The sequence below is a fragment of the Convolutriloba macropyga genome, chromosome 2 (assembly GCF_964194025.1).
Source record: "Convolutriloba macropyga chromosome 2, txConMacr16.3, whole genome shotgun sequence".
NCBI classification, from domain to species: Eukaryota; Metazoa; Xenacoelomorpha; order Acoela; family Convolutidae; genus Convolutriloba; species Convolutriloba macropyga.
The window spans coordinates 24,457,880-24,476,029 of record NC_134469.1 but is presented as its reverse complement, the minus strand read 5'-3'; the positions used below and the strand labels follow the sequence as shown (position 1 = coordinate 24,476,029).

At 34.4% G+C, this 18,150-nt stretch overlaps 2 protein-coding genes across 10 annotated transcripts in view; both read right to left on the bottom strand.

The window, feature by feature from the left end:
• The window catches only part of LOC142358345 (uncharacterized), a 52,885-nt gene extending 40,727 nt beyond the window's left edge, over window positions 1-12,158 (bottom strand). The window contains exons 1-2 of one of the 8 annotated variants that reach the window (XM_075409766.1): window positions 11,436-11,451; window positions 7,055-7,270 (exon numbers count right to left, since the gene is read on the bottom strand). In XM_075409766.1, the coding sequence (XP_075265881.1) occupies window positions 7,055-7,100 (46 nt within the window). In that variant the 5' untranslated portion in view covers window positions 7,101-7,270; window positions 11,436-11,451. Of the gene's footprint in view, window positions 1-7,054; window positions 7,632-11,004; window positions 11,021-11,171; window positions 11,348-11,435; window positions 11,452-11,717 lie in introns of those variants that run through there. The other 7 variants (XM_075409776.1, XM_075409771.1, XM_075409790.1 and 4 more) reach the window with 7 other exon arrangements.
• The window catches only part of LOC142358508 (large ribosomal subunit protein uL23m-like), a 486,669-nt gene that overhangs the window by 207,562 nt on the left and 260,957 nt on the right, over window positions 1-18,150 (bottom strand). The gene's annotated exons all lie outside the window — the stretch shown is intronic.

The following is an 18,150-nucleotide window of genomic DNA, read 5'->3' as shown; positions in this document are numbered from 1 at the left end:
ATCAACAATCATCAACAATTTCTGTGATGGTTTCAATGAAACATCAAGAAACTTAGAAGTTTTATTAAAGTTTCAAAGAACGAAAGAAAAACTTACCTGACGAACCTTATTGCTGTGTCGATAAGTAATGGCTACAAAACTGAACTCAATTCTAATTTTGTTTTGGCGCTATCATTATCTTATTGACCTATCAATCATATGTCAGAAGTAAATTCTCCCACCAACAGAAACCTGATTCTAACATCCACCGACCTCCAACTAATGAACTCGATTGTACCCAAGCCATATATGATTCTCAAGAAATGTTGATGAAAATAGAACGTTCCCTCCGGGATTCGGAGTTAAGATCTTTTCACATGCCAATCATGTTAAATATTTTTAGCTAATCTAAATTTTCCTCGTATATTTTCGCATAGATAACCACTATAAATACAAGCTAATTTTTGTATATTTTCAGTTCAAAATTCAATTTAAAATTCAACTTATTGAAATCTTTGACCCGTGTTATCAACCACGACAATGGTGTCCAGACCAGCTACAGACAGACAAATTTTGGATCTACAGAATGCAGAATCAGCTACTGCGTGGATTATGTCTTTTGTGGCGAAATGTCGCGCAGAGAAGAAAGAGGACAAAGTCAACACCGATGGTACTGTACAGGACCTACAAGTAATCAATCTCTTTCTTAGTATGTGCGGGCAAGATGCAATTATTAAACTTAGGAGCTTAATGAGTCCTAGGAATTTGATAGACACTCCGTATAAAGACATCAGATTGGCGATTCAAAACTATATTTCTCCTAAAGAGAGAGTAGTAACGGCAGAAAGGGCTAAATTTCTGTCCGTAATCCAAGGTGTAGGGGAGTCAGACGACGACTTCCTAGCACGTCTTAGAGAAGAAGCACGCTATTGTGACTTCGAAAAATTGAAAACAGCGGCCAACCCCGAAGAGGAGTTGGTAAAAATAAAGTTTATCTCAGGTTTGAGGGACCCAGAAGCAAAACTTAGACTACTAGACGGTATTAAAGCAAAACCAGCAATGTCGGTTACTGAAATGACCGAGAGTTTACAGTTCAGAAGTCAAGCAATGGCTTTTGCAAGTTCTTCATCAGGTAATAAGCCCTTTACGGTGAAAGAAGAAGTTGGGTTCAACTTCAAAAAGACCTTTCGAAAACCAAATGAAAAAATTACGGCTAATAGAAACAGCAACATCTGCACTAGGTGTGGAGGTAAGCCACACTCTAGTAGACCTTGTCCAGCGCTAAATAAGAAATGCAACACCTGTGAAAAGGTGGGACACTTCTCAAAAATGTGTAGAAGCAAACCCCAACCAAATTCAGGTAAGTACAATAAACAGAATAACTTTTGCGAAGAAGAAAATGTTTCTTCAGAGCAAGCATCTCCAGCATCGGAGATGGGAATGTTTTATACTAAAGAACAAATCTTTAGCATGTCTGTGACATGGGAATATATCTCAATAATTGAATGCAAAGTAAAAATGCAGGTAGACACAGGTGCAGATAGCACAGTGATATCATCAAAAATATGGACTGAGCTTGGTAAACCTCAGTTGGATGGTAAGATAAGACATCTCGAAGCTTATGATGGTCATCAATTAACGCTTCTGGGATCACTTACTTGTGACGTTGAGTGGAACGGAAGCAGGCTCACTCAAAAACAACTTGCAGTTGTGCAGTCTGATAAAGAATTTGGACTACTTGGTAGTGACCTTCTACCCAAGCACGGCGTGAACAACATAACAGCCGAGCACCTACCTGCTGTGAAGGGTTACAAAGCTCATGTGAATTTTATACCAGGAACACAGCCAATGTTCTGCAAAGCCAGAAAAATACCTCTACCTCTTCAAGACAAGGTCACAGAGAAGCTGGAACAAATGGTCAGACAAGGCATCCTTGAACCGGTACAGCCAGGAGGAGTCACTAATGCATCTCCAGTGGTGTGGCAGAGAAAGAAGAGTGGAGAACTGAGACTTTGCGTGGACTTGAAAGTACACATCAATGGAAAGGTCATGGATGAGGACTACCCAATACCAGACATGGAGACGATCTTCCATAACCTACATGGGGCCTCATACTTTGGCAAAATTGACCTCTCAGATGCCTACTATCAAATTGAACTTGACGAAGAAGAATCCGACAACGATCGAGTGTGCTTCGCAATCAATAACATCTACTTCGCTCAGAGTGATTTGGTGACCCAAGCAGAAATCAAAACTGAACTTGGAACAAACAGACTCTTCCAGGACATAATGAAACGAATCAAAAGCGGCAATTGGAAACAATGTTTAGAAGCGGAAAAAGGATTCGAACAACAGAAAGATGCACTTACTTTACATAATGGAATCATCTTCAGAGGTGTTGTTCCTTTCATTCCACCCAAACTACGACACTTGGTTTTGGCAAAAGCGCATGAGACACATCCCGGAAAGAATGCAACTGAGGCATCAGTCAGAATGATAGCTTGGTGGCCTGGCATTACCCAAGACGTTCAACACTTTGTTAGTAAATGTAAGAATTGTCAATTGAACAGGCCTAGCCTGGGAAAAACAGTCTCTACGTGGCCAGAAGCCGACGTTTGGGAACGGCTCCACATGGACTGGGGTTATGTTAAGGACCAAGGCAATATATTAGTAATTGTTGACGCGGGTTCTGGTTGGATAGAAGCCTTATTAGAACATCAGAAACAGTTAAAATATATCTTAGTCAAATCTTTGCAAGGTTCGGAATACCAAAAACTTTAGTTTCTGATAATGGTCCTGAATTTGTAAGTGGTGACCTTAAACAGTGGTGTAAATCACTGGGAATTAAGAAATTAGAATCACCCGTCTATCATCCAAGAGCTAATGGACTAGCTGAAAGAGCAGTTCAGACAGTGAAGCGGGCACTTCAAGCGTGGAGTCCCAACCTTAATGTGTCTTTTGGAGCATTCCTGCAAAGGGCACTGATGACACATCGCAACACTTCAAAGACGAGGAGCAAAACTCCAGTTGAACTCTTGTTGGGACGCAGAGTGAGACTACCAGCAATAGCAGATTTCGACTTGTGCGAACCCATTCTACTCAAGGCCAACGAAAACACAAAGACAGTTCCTGCTACCTTCATCATCAGGAAGGGCTTGAACACATCTTTCATACAGCCCGAAAACTCAGCACGGACTATTCTAGTGAGCGACAACCAAATTGCGAGGCTAGACGAGGACAATGTGAAAACTGAACCAGCAGTGGAGGAGACCATATCTCAATCAGAACCACAACTTCAGAACACAGATGTGGGACCTTCACATCAAGATGAAGCTTCTGCAGCCACATCATCTGCAGAGCACCAACTACCCGAAACCTCAGAGCCTTCACGAACATGAACCAGGAACAGAAAACAACCTGACAGATTTGGAGAACCTATACCCCAAACTTGCTTAAAAAAGGAGGGAGGATGTGATGGTTTCAATGAAACATCAAGAAACTTAGAAGTTTTATTAAAGTTTCAAAGAACGAAAGAAGAACTTACCTGACGAACTTTATTGCTGTGTCGATAAGTAATGGCTACAAAACTAAACACAGTTCTGATTTTGTTTTGGCGCTATCATTATCTTATTGACCTATCAATCATATGTCAGAAGTAAATTCTCCCACCAACAGAAACCTGATTCCAACATCCACTGACCTCCAACTAATGAACTCGATTGTACCCAAGCCATATATGATTCTCATGAAATGTTGATGAAAATAGAAAGTCACCTCCGGGATTCGGAGTTAAGATCTTTTCACATGCCAATCATGTTAAATATTTTTAGCTAATCTAAATTTTCTCTGTATATTTTCGCATAGATAACCACTATAAATACAAGCTAATTTTTGTATATTTTCAGTTCAAAATTTAATTTAAAATTCAACTTATTGAATTCTTTGACCCGTGTTATCGACCACGACAATTTCTTTGAACTAAATTGCAGAGTAAAAAATATTTTGATGGCCAATTGGTTAAAAACATAAAAACAAAAGAAAACGTGTTTGCGCAACAGAAAGTTCTGAAATTAAGAGATTTTGAACGTAAACAAATAGCAGCTGAAAAGCGGAAAAGTGAAAGACCTAAATTTAAAAATTAAAATATGAACCAGAGTAATATTATTTTATCACTCACAAGAATAAGAGAATCAGATGAAAAAATAAATGAATTAGTAAAAATAGACAATCACAACTACATGGCCAATATCCAAAAATTCGAAATTTTCCGTTTTGTGGGAATAAAACCATTTTGAGCATTTAATTAGCCTAAAACCTCATTGCCCGAATGTTATTAGTATATATCTGAGACCAAATGCAAAAACATAATGGTTCTTGTGAAGAGTGCTTTGAAAAATTTTAAAATCACAAATTGTCTTCTTACTCCACAATTAGAATCGAGAGGGACATTTCTGAGATTAGCCAGCAAATAGGTTTTCGTTCATTTCGGTAATTAAATATTGTATCCGTAGGAAAGAGGTAATGTTAAGCAGATTTGAGCTGCACTATTCTTCTATACACTAAATAAAGTTAGGGTCTCTGTTAAGGTAGTGAGGTCCTAACTTTGCAAGTAAATTTGATGTACAGTTAGCCTTAGTAAAGGTGAGTTAAATCACGGGTCGCGAAAAAGCCCAACAAAATCGTCAAGTATGTATACCCGATTTTTCGGACAGTGACCGCGCAAGGATTCAGTACGAAAAAGCGCATTTCAAACAGTTGACAATTTAGGTAATCATCAGCAATAACTTATATTATGAGGAAAAGATGGAAATGCTTATGTGCCACATAATGGAGGCAATGACAAACGTTAAGTGTCATATGAAATTACATTCAAACAAATTGAAGGAATTCAGACAGATGGTTTGTTGTCTGTCTAGTAACATAAAGAAGTTCAGCAAACAGTTACTATTTTATATTGAATAAGGTTGATTATTAGCTGCGAAGTCCTGCTGAAACCGAAGTAAATAATTTTGATAGCTAGTTCTAAACTCAGAGAACGCTAAACGGTCTTTATTTTGAAATGATTATGGTAGGCAACTCTTGTTACTAAAAAAAAAGAAAAACATTGTTAATTCCTTTGAGTATGAACTATAAAATACAGAACATAGTTTAAAGGCAATGTAGTGTTAAGAAGTATAAATGAAACAAACGTCACATAATGTGAAAGTTTAAAATTGTATTAAATTTACAATGTGCTAAAATATCGACAAAGTAAGAGAGATGAATTATAAATGATAAAAATTTTTTAAAAGGCTAATTCTACAATTAACATTTTCAAGAAAAGAGATAATTTTAAAAAAGGCTAATCCTCCAATTAACGTTTCATAGAAGACTAAATGACGCCCTAAAACTAAGTCAAATTAAGATTGAACTTGAAAGATTTGAGATTAGAATTCAATTCAGAAACAGTTGGGTCTTTTAGAAACTCATTCCAGAAATGATTTTTTATTGTAGTTTTGAGAGCCCGCTTTTTAGGGATATTTCGCCTCAAGGTGAGAGGCAAATCGTTATACCAGTCAATTGTTTTTTCTGAAAAACAGTTTCGCATTATATTTATTTTTTGGTTTGCTCCAAATGACAGCTTGTTTGTACGGTCATTCATTTTAGCACTTAGGGTGGCTAACTTGAGTTCATCGAAAGCTGGTAGATCTGCTTTTAGAAGCTTTATAAAATATATAATAACCCGATACTTTATGAGGTATTCTACTGGTAAGATTTTGTGTTTGATCTTGAGATCAGTTGTCCTGTCAAATTTGGTTCTATTGAAACATGCTTTTAATCCCCAGTTCAGTTGTTTATTTAGAGTAACTCGAAGTGATTTTTTAGGACCTGAGAACAAAACAATTGGGTAAAGCAGATGACTTAAAACAAGAGCGTTCAGTAAAGCAGATCTAGTTTTTTTCTGGAAATATATTTTTGATGGAGTAAATGACCTTTATGCCAACAGCCATTTTTCTTAGTACATTTTTTATTTCTTCATCGAAAGAAAGATTACAGTCAATATGAACTCCCAAGTATTTCACAACTTTTTTCTCGAGAACTGTATATCCGTTAACGACTATTTCTTTGATTTTGTTCCTTTTTGGGGCTCCAAAAATAATGAATTCGGTTTTGCTTTAATTTACGTTTAACTCATTTTTCCTGAAAAAGAGAATGAGTTTAGCAATACTTTTTTCAAGATATAATTTTGATTCAGAAATTGTTTTTCCACTGCAAAAGATAAAAGTATCATCAGCGTACTGGATTATATTAGAATTCACATCAGTTTCATCCTTCATATCATTTACATACATGTTGAAAAGCAGTGGGCCTAGCACAGTATCTTGTGGTACTCCACGGTTGAGTGCTATCCAATTTGATTCATACTTCGAGAATTTGTCTTTTTGAACACGGTTTTCTAGATAAGATTTTAGAATTGTATTTGCTTGTTCACTAAAACCTAAAAGTTTAGTTTTGTGCAGAAGAGTAGGATGTGATATCGAATCAAAAGCTTTTGACAGGTGTAAAAAAAGCTCCTGTGACGATGCTTTTTTATTGAGATCATATCTGATTTTTTCAGTGCAATATAAAAGAGCATCTGTAGTTGACACTTTTCTTCTGTAATTGACACTTTTTTTTTCTGTAGTTGACACTTTTTTTCTGTAGTTGGCATAAACTTTTTGTAACTTTTCGTGCACTGCTTTAGTACTTGTGGTAGCTCATGTTAGCATTGCTTAGTTTTCACTGAACGAATTTCCTAGAGTCAAATCTTGCATAGCGTGAAGTTGTTAAGATCCCTTATAAATGATGAGGACTTCTAACTTAAGGCTTTTACGAAAAAGTACGTAGAAAGCATTCAAAAATTCTTTACAAAAAAGTTTAATTAAAAAATCTTGACTGATATATCTGAAGACCTAATACAAAGTCACATATTTTGAAAAGAAATTGGCTATTCAGCCAGGAAAAACTTCGAAAATGCGCAGTGTTCGGTGCAATTAGTTCGGTGCAATTAAAAACTGTGCTTTTTTATAGTAATAAAACAATTAGATGAATTAACCGTCTATCATTGTCTGTACATTGGGCTTGGCGACATTTCCACCCATCAATAGACTATCCAGTCACGTGACCACACCAATAACACACACGCTTGACTCTCTGACAAGAACACTTTAGGGACCAAAGACTATTCGTAGCTGGATAGATAAGTTTTAATGGATGATAAATCAGAAGTGAAAATAAGAATTAACTGCTGAAAGTGTAACGTTTCTGTTCACTAGAATAGAATATAGGTCACAAGTGAAAATAATTTTCTCTGAAAACTGCAGTTATTCAGGAAGTTATCGAAAGAATAAAAAAAGACGTCCGCACAAACTTATTTGAGGCAAAGATTTTAGGCTCTTCAGTTTTCAATTTTTGCAGCGTAATTACAGACGACTTGCTATGTCCGTAAAAGTAAAGCAAAATGCTTTATAACAAAAAATATATTTTCACCCAGCCTTCAAAATTCTAGACGCCAAATAGAATATACAAAAGTTCTTTTATGCTTCAAAGAATGCTCAATGAAAATGGCTTGAATTCTACGCTTTCAGATTTGCAAAGTGCGTCTTTTGAGTCTTTCCTTAACCATGAAAAAGAATGGTATCAAAAGGTAAAAACAAAAGATATTTGTTTTCCTCTTTCTGGCATAAAGTTATATTCTACCACTATGCGCTCAAAATTATTAATTCAACACAAATATTAAACACTCTTGTAATAACATGTAATGGATTAAAGTGTCTCCAACGAGACGTAACTATCAATTGCTGAACTAAATTTCGTTTATGTTTGATAATCAATGACAACAAATTTTGAGAAGCGATTCAATACTTTAGCCACGAGGAATTAGGGTTAAATTTTGTTACCCTATAATCCCTAAAAATTGTCAGAAATAATCTCGAAAAACAAAAAGAAAACTATCGAGATACATGTAGCTTCGTATATTCTTGGGATAATTTTGGTTGCTCGTTTTTATGTGAAAAGCTTGCTCAAAAATTACATCAAGCACGTGTAGAAGTACAGTGATTGAAATTGAACAGCTCTGAAACGGTGCTTAAACAGGCGAAATGCCTCCTAGCATCCGTTCGGTACGGTGCTAAAACGAATAATCAAATGATAAACATTTGTTCTTATTACAATCTTTTGGAAAACTATATTATTTCTTTATTAGTATTATTGTTGAAAAATGAATTGTTTGCAAAACTGTGTTCAGCTCTATTCAAAGTAACAATTAAATTGATGTTTTCTTTAAAAAAAATAAGAATTAAATGAAATGGAATAGGCCAGATTCAGCTATAAAAATTTGAACTAGCAGTATGTACTTAGGTCACTGTGCACTGCTATCAAAAGCTCTCAGCAAAAGACTGGTCAAACTTTATTCAAAAAAAACCCAAAGTTCTATTTTGGTTATGCTCATTAAAATCTCTTGCTAAAAATGACGCTTATGTAAGGTCCGTAACAAATTATCGCAACTAACATTTATCAACAAGGTTTGTTAAACATGCGTATATTAATTAACTTATTTATCTTTAAGTAAATAAGCAATTATTCTTAAGAAAACTTAAACAAAATATTTAAAGCAATTTTTGCTATTGCATTTACGTTCCTAGATCAGGTTTTCCTAATTTGCCCTCAATTTCTAAAGTTTAGCCGGATTATCGACACTTGATAAGTAAATTAAAATAAAGCGTGCTATACAAACATTTCCATAAATTCTCTTACCTCCAACAAACTTTTCTGACCATATAACATATACAGCAGCCTACTTTCTCGTTTTCGGAACTCTAATAAAAATTTAAAACTCTTCTTTGTTCACACCGTAAGGGAAAGAAACCGGTATATGTAGATTTAAGCTCTAATAACAATCAGTAAACAGTTTTTCGTTTCTAAAATAAATTTTGATATAATTTTTCTTTAGGACGATAATAAAACCAGGTCAACTGATTTGAGCAAATAAGATACATATTAGAGATTTTAGATACATATTACACAAAGAGTTTTTACAGATGACCAGCAGTAATATTTTTTGGTGATGCTGAAAGAATGCGCTTAGAAGAAAATGTGAAGGTATATTTTGATTCAACGACGCTACACTAAAAAAATTAGCTGAAGCTCAAACGCTCTTAAAGAAAGTAGTGATATTCATATCACCATTGTTTAAATGACGCAGCAAACTTGGCAGAATGATATGTAGGTTTTTTGTTTCCTGAACAAAGCCATAGTTATTTTTGAAACAAATTAAATTGCATGAAACTAAAACTTGATAAAAATTCCAACTAGACCTTCTTAGGACACATAAAAGACTGTAGCTTCCCACCCAACAAAACACAAACAATTGAGCTGTTATTGGTGATCATGTCAAGATGTGTCAAAAGTCGATTGCAAAAAAAGATGCAAAGATCGGAACGTTGTCTTTTCATGCTTGATACAAAACAAACTGTCGAAATACGTATGCAAAAATAAAAAAAATTGCTTTTGTAGGTTTTCCAATTTTAATTTGTTTTACAATCATTTTTGTAACTATTAAATAATAGAATGTATTTCAACTAATTTTTCAATAACAGTTGCTCTATTTGGATTTTTCACTAAACCGTTCATTAGGCTTTTTGAGTGAACAAATTGTGTTAAAGAAGCTTTGTCCGCAATTTTCTTATTTTTAATCGTAGTGATGAATTTCCAAGTGTTAACTCTCAACATTTTTCTGTTAAAGTTTTGATGCGAGCAGTTTACTTGTTCGTTACCAGTATATTTTTTACATCATAGGAAGCTGACAAGCCGAAAACGTTCTAATACTATAAAAAGTTTATAGTAAAAGCAGTGATAGTTGTTGAGATCAAAACTTTCAATAATTTGGTTCCCCAGGGATCAGCGATTGCCAATAGTACAAAGTTTAATATTATATTCGATATTAGAACACTACTGTATTTTTTTAAAAAAATGGTCATAATTTTGTTTGCGAAAATGATAAGTTAAAATCTGCAAACTTAATGAAAACATATAAATTGAAATAATTGGACTATGCTTAATTTTTATGCAGTAGAATGTAAATAAACTGTTCTAACATTTCATAAAGCGTAGATAATAATTTGAAAATTATTGATGCTGACCTAATAATACAGTTTCTATGAGGAAAAGAAACTTAAAAAAACAGTTTCACAATATCTTCTCAAGATTGATTTCTATTTCAATATTGTTCTCACAGCCGACCACTAATTAGCCGAAACACAAAGTACTTAATCCTTCGAAAGAACAACAACTTTTGCTTTAGTTTAAGCGGATATATGAGGTTAATTTCTCTTAAAACTCCAGTATTTATTCGTGTTTCCAAGAAGCTTGATAATGTTTCACCCGGAACGTTTTAGTTACAGTAATATCAAATAAGAACGGCAGTGTAATCGAATGAAGCCGAGCAAAAAATTTGCAAAGTCAAATTGTGGCTCCAATTTATTTGGCTGTACGAGCATTCGGCTTAGCTCAGACTTTTTGGTACTATTATCGTCTCTTGGTGCTCTAACTACAAAGCTATTCCTTAAAAATCGACAAAGTTGCGGCATGTCGCCAAAAAGTTTACGTCACACTTTGAAAACAATTGAATTGTGCCAAAGCAAACACAAAATTAATATTCATTACAGTTTCTACTTCTTTTTCTATTCAAATAAAGAACTCAACTTTACAAATCCATAACATGCTGTTGCAAAAATGGTCAGTTATCCGTTACAAATATCTCCTTATTTTGGCTATTCCAAGTTCAAGTTTTGCTCGAGTTAGTAAACAATAAAAAAAACAAACGGAGAATGAACTGAAAGTTCAAAACCAAATATTACAGCAGCTAAAAAAATTTGATTAAATTTTTGGGGAAGTTTTTAAAATTTTGTGTTGATATATAACATGTATGATCAAAACTAAGTTTAACAATGGTGTAAACCCAGGCTGTTAAAGGCTAACTAATAGTCGCGAAGATCACAACCAAACCTTTCAGACTAAAACATTAATAGTAACTGTATGCGCGACTATATTAACATGTTGGAAAACAAATGATTGTACAAAAGCTATCCCGGCACAAACGTTAACTCAAAATGAAGAAATTAATTAGTTTTATGTATGGGAAAAACTTTCACAAAAGTTTTTGTAACAGAGACGCTTTTATGATTCTTTGAACTCTAATCAAATTAATTTGCAAATTCAATGAAGAAATTTAGCAAAATAAGGAATATATTAAATGATTGGATATTTGTTGTCTGGGTACATAATATGAAGCGCCCCGTTTATTCAAAGCAATTTGGAAAAGCCCGGGGAATTATTAATCTGCGGGGATTTACAATGGCAGAATTTTGGGCAAAACCAAGGAAACCCGCGTAGATAACAAGCCGCACTAATTCAGGCATATTAAAAACTAGTCTTACTTTGCGTCATATATAATACCCATACACCAACAAGAATTACACGACGCCATACGATGAAAAAGTCAACAATGAATTTGGTTGGTGGAAAAATTTTAATTTTTTGTGCTTATTTAAACATTAAAGCTGTAAATAAGTAATGAGCTCTAATCCTTTTGTGACTTTGTGTGAATTATATTTAAGTTTAGGTTTAACTGAAGACTTTAGTTAATGTTGGAACAAGCGGGCTTGACTGTTTGTTCACAAACAGAGAATGAATAATAAAAAGGTACATTTTACACATACCTGAACCGCCACAGTTGCAATTGTCGTCCGCCATTTCGGACTTGGTTTAAATTCCAATTTCAACTTTGACTTAATGTAGCAACAAAATGTTCCTTCTAAACTTGAAGAAAGGCACGAGTTAATAACGGAAGTCAATCAATATGAGGGAAAGTCGAAGTTTTGTATTTTGTTTGGGTTCAATCACTCAGAATGGGATTAAGTGTTGCAAATGGGCGGCGGAATGAACAAAATAAAACTTCCTTATTTCATAAACTCAATTCTTATCTATACATCACACAACGCACTTTGTTATAACAACTTTCCTCTCTGTTATAAATTTGCAAGTTATAAGTTATAATTTGGTAATATAAAAAGTTAACTAACTAAACCAGTTCAACAATACTGTTTACTATAAAAGTGTTCAAAACATTCAAACCAACGTTTTAAATGGAAAAGTGGTTGGATTGTATGTGAAATTATGGTCACAGGGACAGATAAACAGGAATGGAACTGAGTCGATAGGCTTAAGTTTGAAACTGTAATAACCACGGGCAACTTTTGCTATGCCCAAAGCAGGAACAGTTTTACAAATGTAGCCCACTTGGGACCTGAATTCCCCTAATTTCCGTTTCCAAATTTCTAACTAATGCCAGACTTGACCATGTTTCAAATACTGCAACTGACCGGATCAAACTTAAACTGTATACTAGTAAAATGTACAAAATTTGTTTAGCTTCTTTAGCATGGTATTCGCGAACTTCTAAAACTAAAGAAAACTATTTTGAGCTCGCCTATACATGTACGATTGGTAAGCCAATTTAAGCGCATATTCACTTCAAAATTATTAAAACCCTCTAAAAAAATTCTTTTTCCACGGCCATTTTATTACTTTAAAAGTTGACTTTTTGTCTTTTGTTCAGCTACCCCATAATTTGTAATAATTTTTAAAATAGGTTTTTGTTAGGCTCACTGGACAAATTCCTTCAATAATCTGGAAGAAATATTTCTGTCCGAGTCAGTGCTTCTGAAGAGACCGACTAGCAGTTGAATGAATACCAAATAAATCAAAACAATAATAATAATATCACTTTAAGTTAACCTTACAACTTCGCATGTCTGAAACTTTCATGAGGCACTAGTCACGCTACTATAAACTTATTTGACTTAAAATCTGAACAGGTTTCACAAACCCTACCATGTTATAGAACCCTAAGGGGTTTTAGTTAGAGTTTTGTTGATAAACAACAGTGTGATTAGTGGGAAGTTGTAGCAATAAATGTAGGAACTGGAGTGATATATTAGCTATTGAGTCGCATGTGTGGCTCAGACGGCGTCTATTGGCGAAGTCTCTTAATATTATCACTGCTCCATATAACAGGAAATTGTGCCAAACGGTATAGTAGTTAAAGGGAAGTCAGGAATTTGAAATGATGCTAATGTGCATCTTGCAAACACCAGCTCAACAAAAAAACAACGATTAAATGTGCCTCTTATTAAGTTTCAAATGAAAATGCAGCGACTCCATAACAGAAACAGAAAAGCAAATTTTTTAAGATAATATTTCATACCTTATGTAAAGGTACATTAGATCTTACTCGTCAAAACAAAGCTTAATACTTTTATATGAGTCTTGCATTGCAATTAGGTAAAACATGTCTTTTCAGACCTTTTCGAAGAACAAAAAAATTGTGCGATTATACTTGTAAATCAATCGTAAGTAATGGATATATAGCCTTGATTGGGCTTAATTTCTAAGGCCAATTAAGAAACTTTTTTTGTTTTCTGATTTTTAAAAAACCTCCTGAAAGTGGATTACAGATGGATGTAGTAAATAATAGATTTAATCGGATGGGTACACCGACTGGTTGTTACAGTTCTGAAAATTAAAATTATCAACTAAAGGTGGAAATATATTTGAAACTTATTGAGGATAACGCTCGAAAAACTAAAAGTTGTCACGAATAAGCCAGTCAAAGATATAACCCTTAAAATTGTTACTGACGATTAAATACAGTATATTAAATTAGATATCTGGCTAAAAAGTTATTTGATATTGAAGATATACAACTAATTTTTAGGCAAATAGGTTCACCCAGGCCCTAATCGAGCTATGGTCAGACCCATTTGAACGCACAACCGTGTGTTCCCAGACCGAAATTACAGGGTCTGGACAGCGGTTCTAGCGCACAATAGTCTGGACCACGATCTGGGTTGGGTCTCATCAGAGGTCACTTCGGTCTGAATTAGCAACAACTATTGGTGTTGCTAGATTAAAGGACTTGAAATTTGTCTGGAATTTACCGCAAAAAATCTGTTTGCTTGCGTTGCGCAAATCACCAATAATGCAAAAAAAAATAACAGAGAAAAGGTGCATTTTTCTAAAATTGGTTTAGATCGAGACTGATAAGCGGTCAATTTGGTCTGGAAGGTCTGATCATAATCTTTTTATAGTCTGAACAAGGGTCTGGATTTGAGTTTGATCAAAAACGCACTATAGTCTGGACCAATGTATAGGTTCGGTCTGAAAAATTGTCATTTTGGTCTCGAAAATCTGATCATAGTATGTTTAGAGCCTGGACAATGGTCTGAATTTGAGTCTGATCATATCTCAATTTGGGTCTGGACCTAAACATGGGCACCCAATACTGGGCAAAACAAGATTTTTTTTTCACAATTATATCACTAATATTTTTTGTCATATTCTATTTTTGAAATCATATTTAGTTTATAGTTTCAATGTATAGCGAACCATTTTGAAATAACTCAATACATTGAAGGTGATGAAGCTAGATCGTTTTTGATTGTTCACTTTTGCTATAAGAGTTAATAACATATTTGGCAGATGCAACGGTGCTCCAGTGCTTGAAAGAGTAAAATTTAAATAAACTGAATGAATTCTTCTTTGTGTACAATTTAGTTACGGTAAAATTGCTATGAGGGTACCTAACGGAAACTAGAAATCATAGTTTAATGGCCGAATTTACTTCCATAAATTTTTTGTTCGAAAACAATTAGATGATTTAGTTATAAGAAAGCCAAATAATTGATTAGCTCCCTCAGAAATATTGTCCTAAGGTTACCATATTCTTTTAATAATCGTACCTATTTATTATCTTGATTAAAAAATTTATAGGTTGTTGACTCCCACATTTTTCAAAAAGAACGCTGACTGTTAGCTACTCTAGACAAGTTAGTACGGTTATATTGCAACATCTTGAGAAATTATTGCACATGACGCTTATCTTGCAAAATTTTGCAGAAATAGACGCTTATCTTGCATGTTAATTGTAAGACCCGGACACTTATCTTACAAAAATTTTATCAGATTCTCGCTATATAAACGTCGAATAATTTTTTTGTGAAATCACTAGCACCCTCAACCTAAGTTAAAATACACAAAGTGGAAAGCGTTTTTTACTCACACCCTCTGGTGTTTCGCTCCTTTTGTTTGAGCGCTTAACCCCCTGCATTATTCCCCACCTTATCGTCATGTGCTCGTGTTTTGCTGATGACCTTATTAATTTTGTGTCTGCTGCGCCGGAACACCCAACCAACCATTTTGTGACTTTTTGCTTATTTTGTTGATGTATCCATTTAAATTTGTTATTCTAAGCTGTTTTAGTGTCTCCTATAATATCCTTGGCGACTAGAGATTAAGTCCAAGCATTTTCTCTTTTCTTAAAGAACTTAATGAGGCTCATGAATCGGCGAAAGCAGTTGACGGTCATCTTGCCAGACGGCTGTCTTGTAAGAGTCCCGAAGGATGGTCAGTTATCTTACAACACTCTTGCATATCAGTGGGTTTTCTTGTAAGATTTTGCAGGAATCCTGCAGCATGAAGTATAAAGTTGCAATATTCTCGCAAGATTGATGCAAGACCTTGCAAGATAATCTTCCTCAATCAACTAGGATACTACTCTGTAATTTTTGTGTTACCTGACTCTGGGATAAATATGCAACAAATGGTAATTTAACCTGAGATGAGTAAGGGACATTTTTTGTGACCACTTACTCGGAGAACTTCTGAGTGTTAATGTATATTTTATATATTGTAATACAATTTAAAATAATAATAATATTGTGATAGGTAGAAGTTATTTGCTTCTTTTATAATTGAGATCCTGTTATATGTTGTAAAAACACATAGTTTCTTCTTAAGAACATTGATTATCTGAATAAAGGTATTTTATATGTAATAAAGGTATAAAGAATATTTTTAGGTATGTGTATTTTTTACTTTTTGACTATAAAAAATTTTCGGTACAACTTCATTTCAAAAAGACACCGGGAATTAAGTTACGGCCGTATTGATGGTCACAATTGTTTCCGTAGAAAATCATTTGAAAATGTAGATGATTGAAACGGCGTGCTTTTATTTTGTTGAAATTAAGACCATTTTCGTTAAAAAACAAAAAATTTTATAGGTTTCATGGTCTCCTGCAAAAATTATTTTGTTCTTAGAAATCCTGGCAATATTTTTGTACTGTCAATGCTTATATACAGTCAAAAGGGCAGGATTATGTTTAATTTGACAGACTTTCCTCGTTATTGTTTTTTGGTGGTGCTTATGACTATTTAGAATGAAGGGCTATAAGGAAAGTGAGCCTGACTTGTAAAATAGCACACTGCATAGCGTCTGTTGAGTAAATGCGATCATTTGATTGTTATGTTAACTACATCTTGTAGAAGGTGATTTGTTAATTTTACTGTTTGAATGTTAGTTGATTGCCATAAATATTACATATTCGTTCTGCTTTCAAGAATAAATTTCAGGTAGAACTCTTATCAAGAGTAACTACCTTTTGTTTTGCTCCAGACTGCAGTAAAATGAGATCAGGAAACCGTACGGCATCAATACTTAATTGGAAATTGAGGATGAGAGTTATCTGAGAATGGAAACCCTTCCTAGTTAAGAGGTACACGACACCCTAATTGAGAATACGGAACAAAAAGGACAATTTTTTTTACGAAATCTTCGTTATGTTCGGTATCAAACGTAAGGACGCGTTGGTACATTCGATTTGTTTGGTATTGTCGGTTGCAAACGTAACAAAGACTCGGTATCGTCGTTTTTGGACGCAAGAAAGATTCGGTATGTTCAGTTTTAGAATATTCGGTTTGTTCGGTATTTAATTGTAAGAGATCGACGGTATGCTCGATTTTAGACGTAAGAAATTGTCGGTTTTTCCCATAAGAAAATGTGATTTTTTTTCTGTTTATAATGTTGTCAAACGCTATGACTTTTTCTATAGGACTTTCAATCGTACTTCTCAGACAAACATATTTCAAAATGTGCAAAATTTTTGAAAATTCTTCCACAGCTTGTCCACAAAATTAATTGAACGAATATAAATTTCTTGTTTGACTTTGAATTAAAAAATGTAACATACGTTGTTGAACATCGATGAGAATTGAGTTGATTAACTCATATTCATTGAGTGTTGACATACATTCGTGGGGTTTACAAGCAAAGTTGTTAACGGCTGGTTACGTTTGAAACGGAAAATGTCGGCCGTTTTTTGCTCGATCTGCTGGATTAGTCCGCTTCTAAAACCCAGAAGAAGAATTTCATGGTATTTTTCTCTGCAATGCGGATGGAACCTCTTTTGTGTTTAAGAACGACGATACCGAGTCGCTCTTATGTTTAAAAACCGGCGATATCGAATCTTTCTGATGTTAAATAACGACGATATCGAATCTTTTTCAAACAAAAACAATCTTAGGAAATTTTGTCGTTTTCGGCTAGAAAAAAGACGTTACCGACTATTTCTTATGTTTAAAAACCACATATTTCTCGACTACAGTATTGATGGACTGTGATTAACGATATTGTGTATGAAAAGACCTTGTGTCGACCATTTGTTGACGGATAACATTGTAGACGCTCAGGGTCAAACTGAGAAACGCGCTCGACCAACCAAATCAACTTTCTAACAGATGGCATCGGATTCAATGTGTGTTCTTTTCTGCTGGACATTTTTTGCGATAATGCGAAGCTTTACTCTGCAAAAATCCTGTATGCATGTTTCTAGGGAAGAGATGTTTTTATCTATTAATGAAATCAAATGACAAATGACATATGACAAATAATTTTTAAAAAAGAAAAAGACCGTGTTCGACCGATATGACCTTTATTGGCTGTGAACAGACCCTGAGCTGACTTAAGAAAAAGCTTTTGACGACGGGTGTTGGATATTGTGTTTGAAAAGACCCCCGGTGACCGATTGGTTTTGAAAAGGCCGTGGGCCATGTATTGGAAGAATTTGAGTGGAAGCTCTTTGTGGGTGAATTAAGTAATATGGCAAGAAAAATATCCACGACTCAATTTTACCAGTTTTCAAATGGTCAACTTCTCAATCTTGGCTAAAAAACCTGTCTTGTCAACGATCGAACGCGTCTACTTTTGTTTCTTTGCTCACTGTGTTTTTTGTTCTGAAAATGAGTACTATCGCAG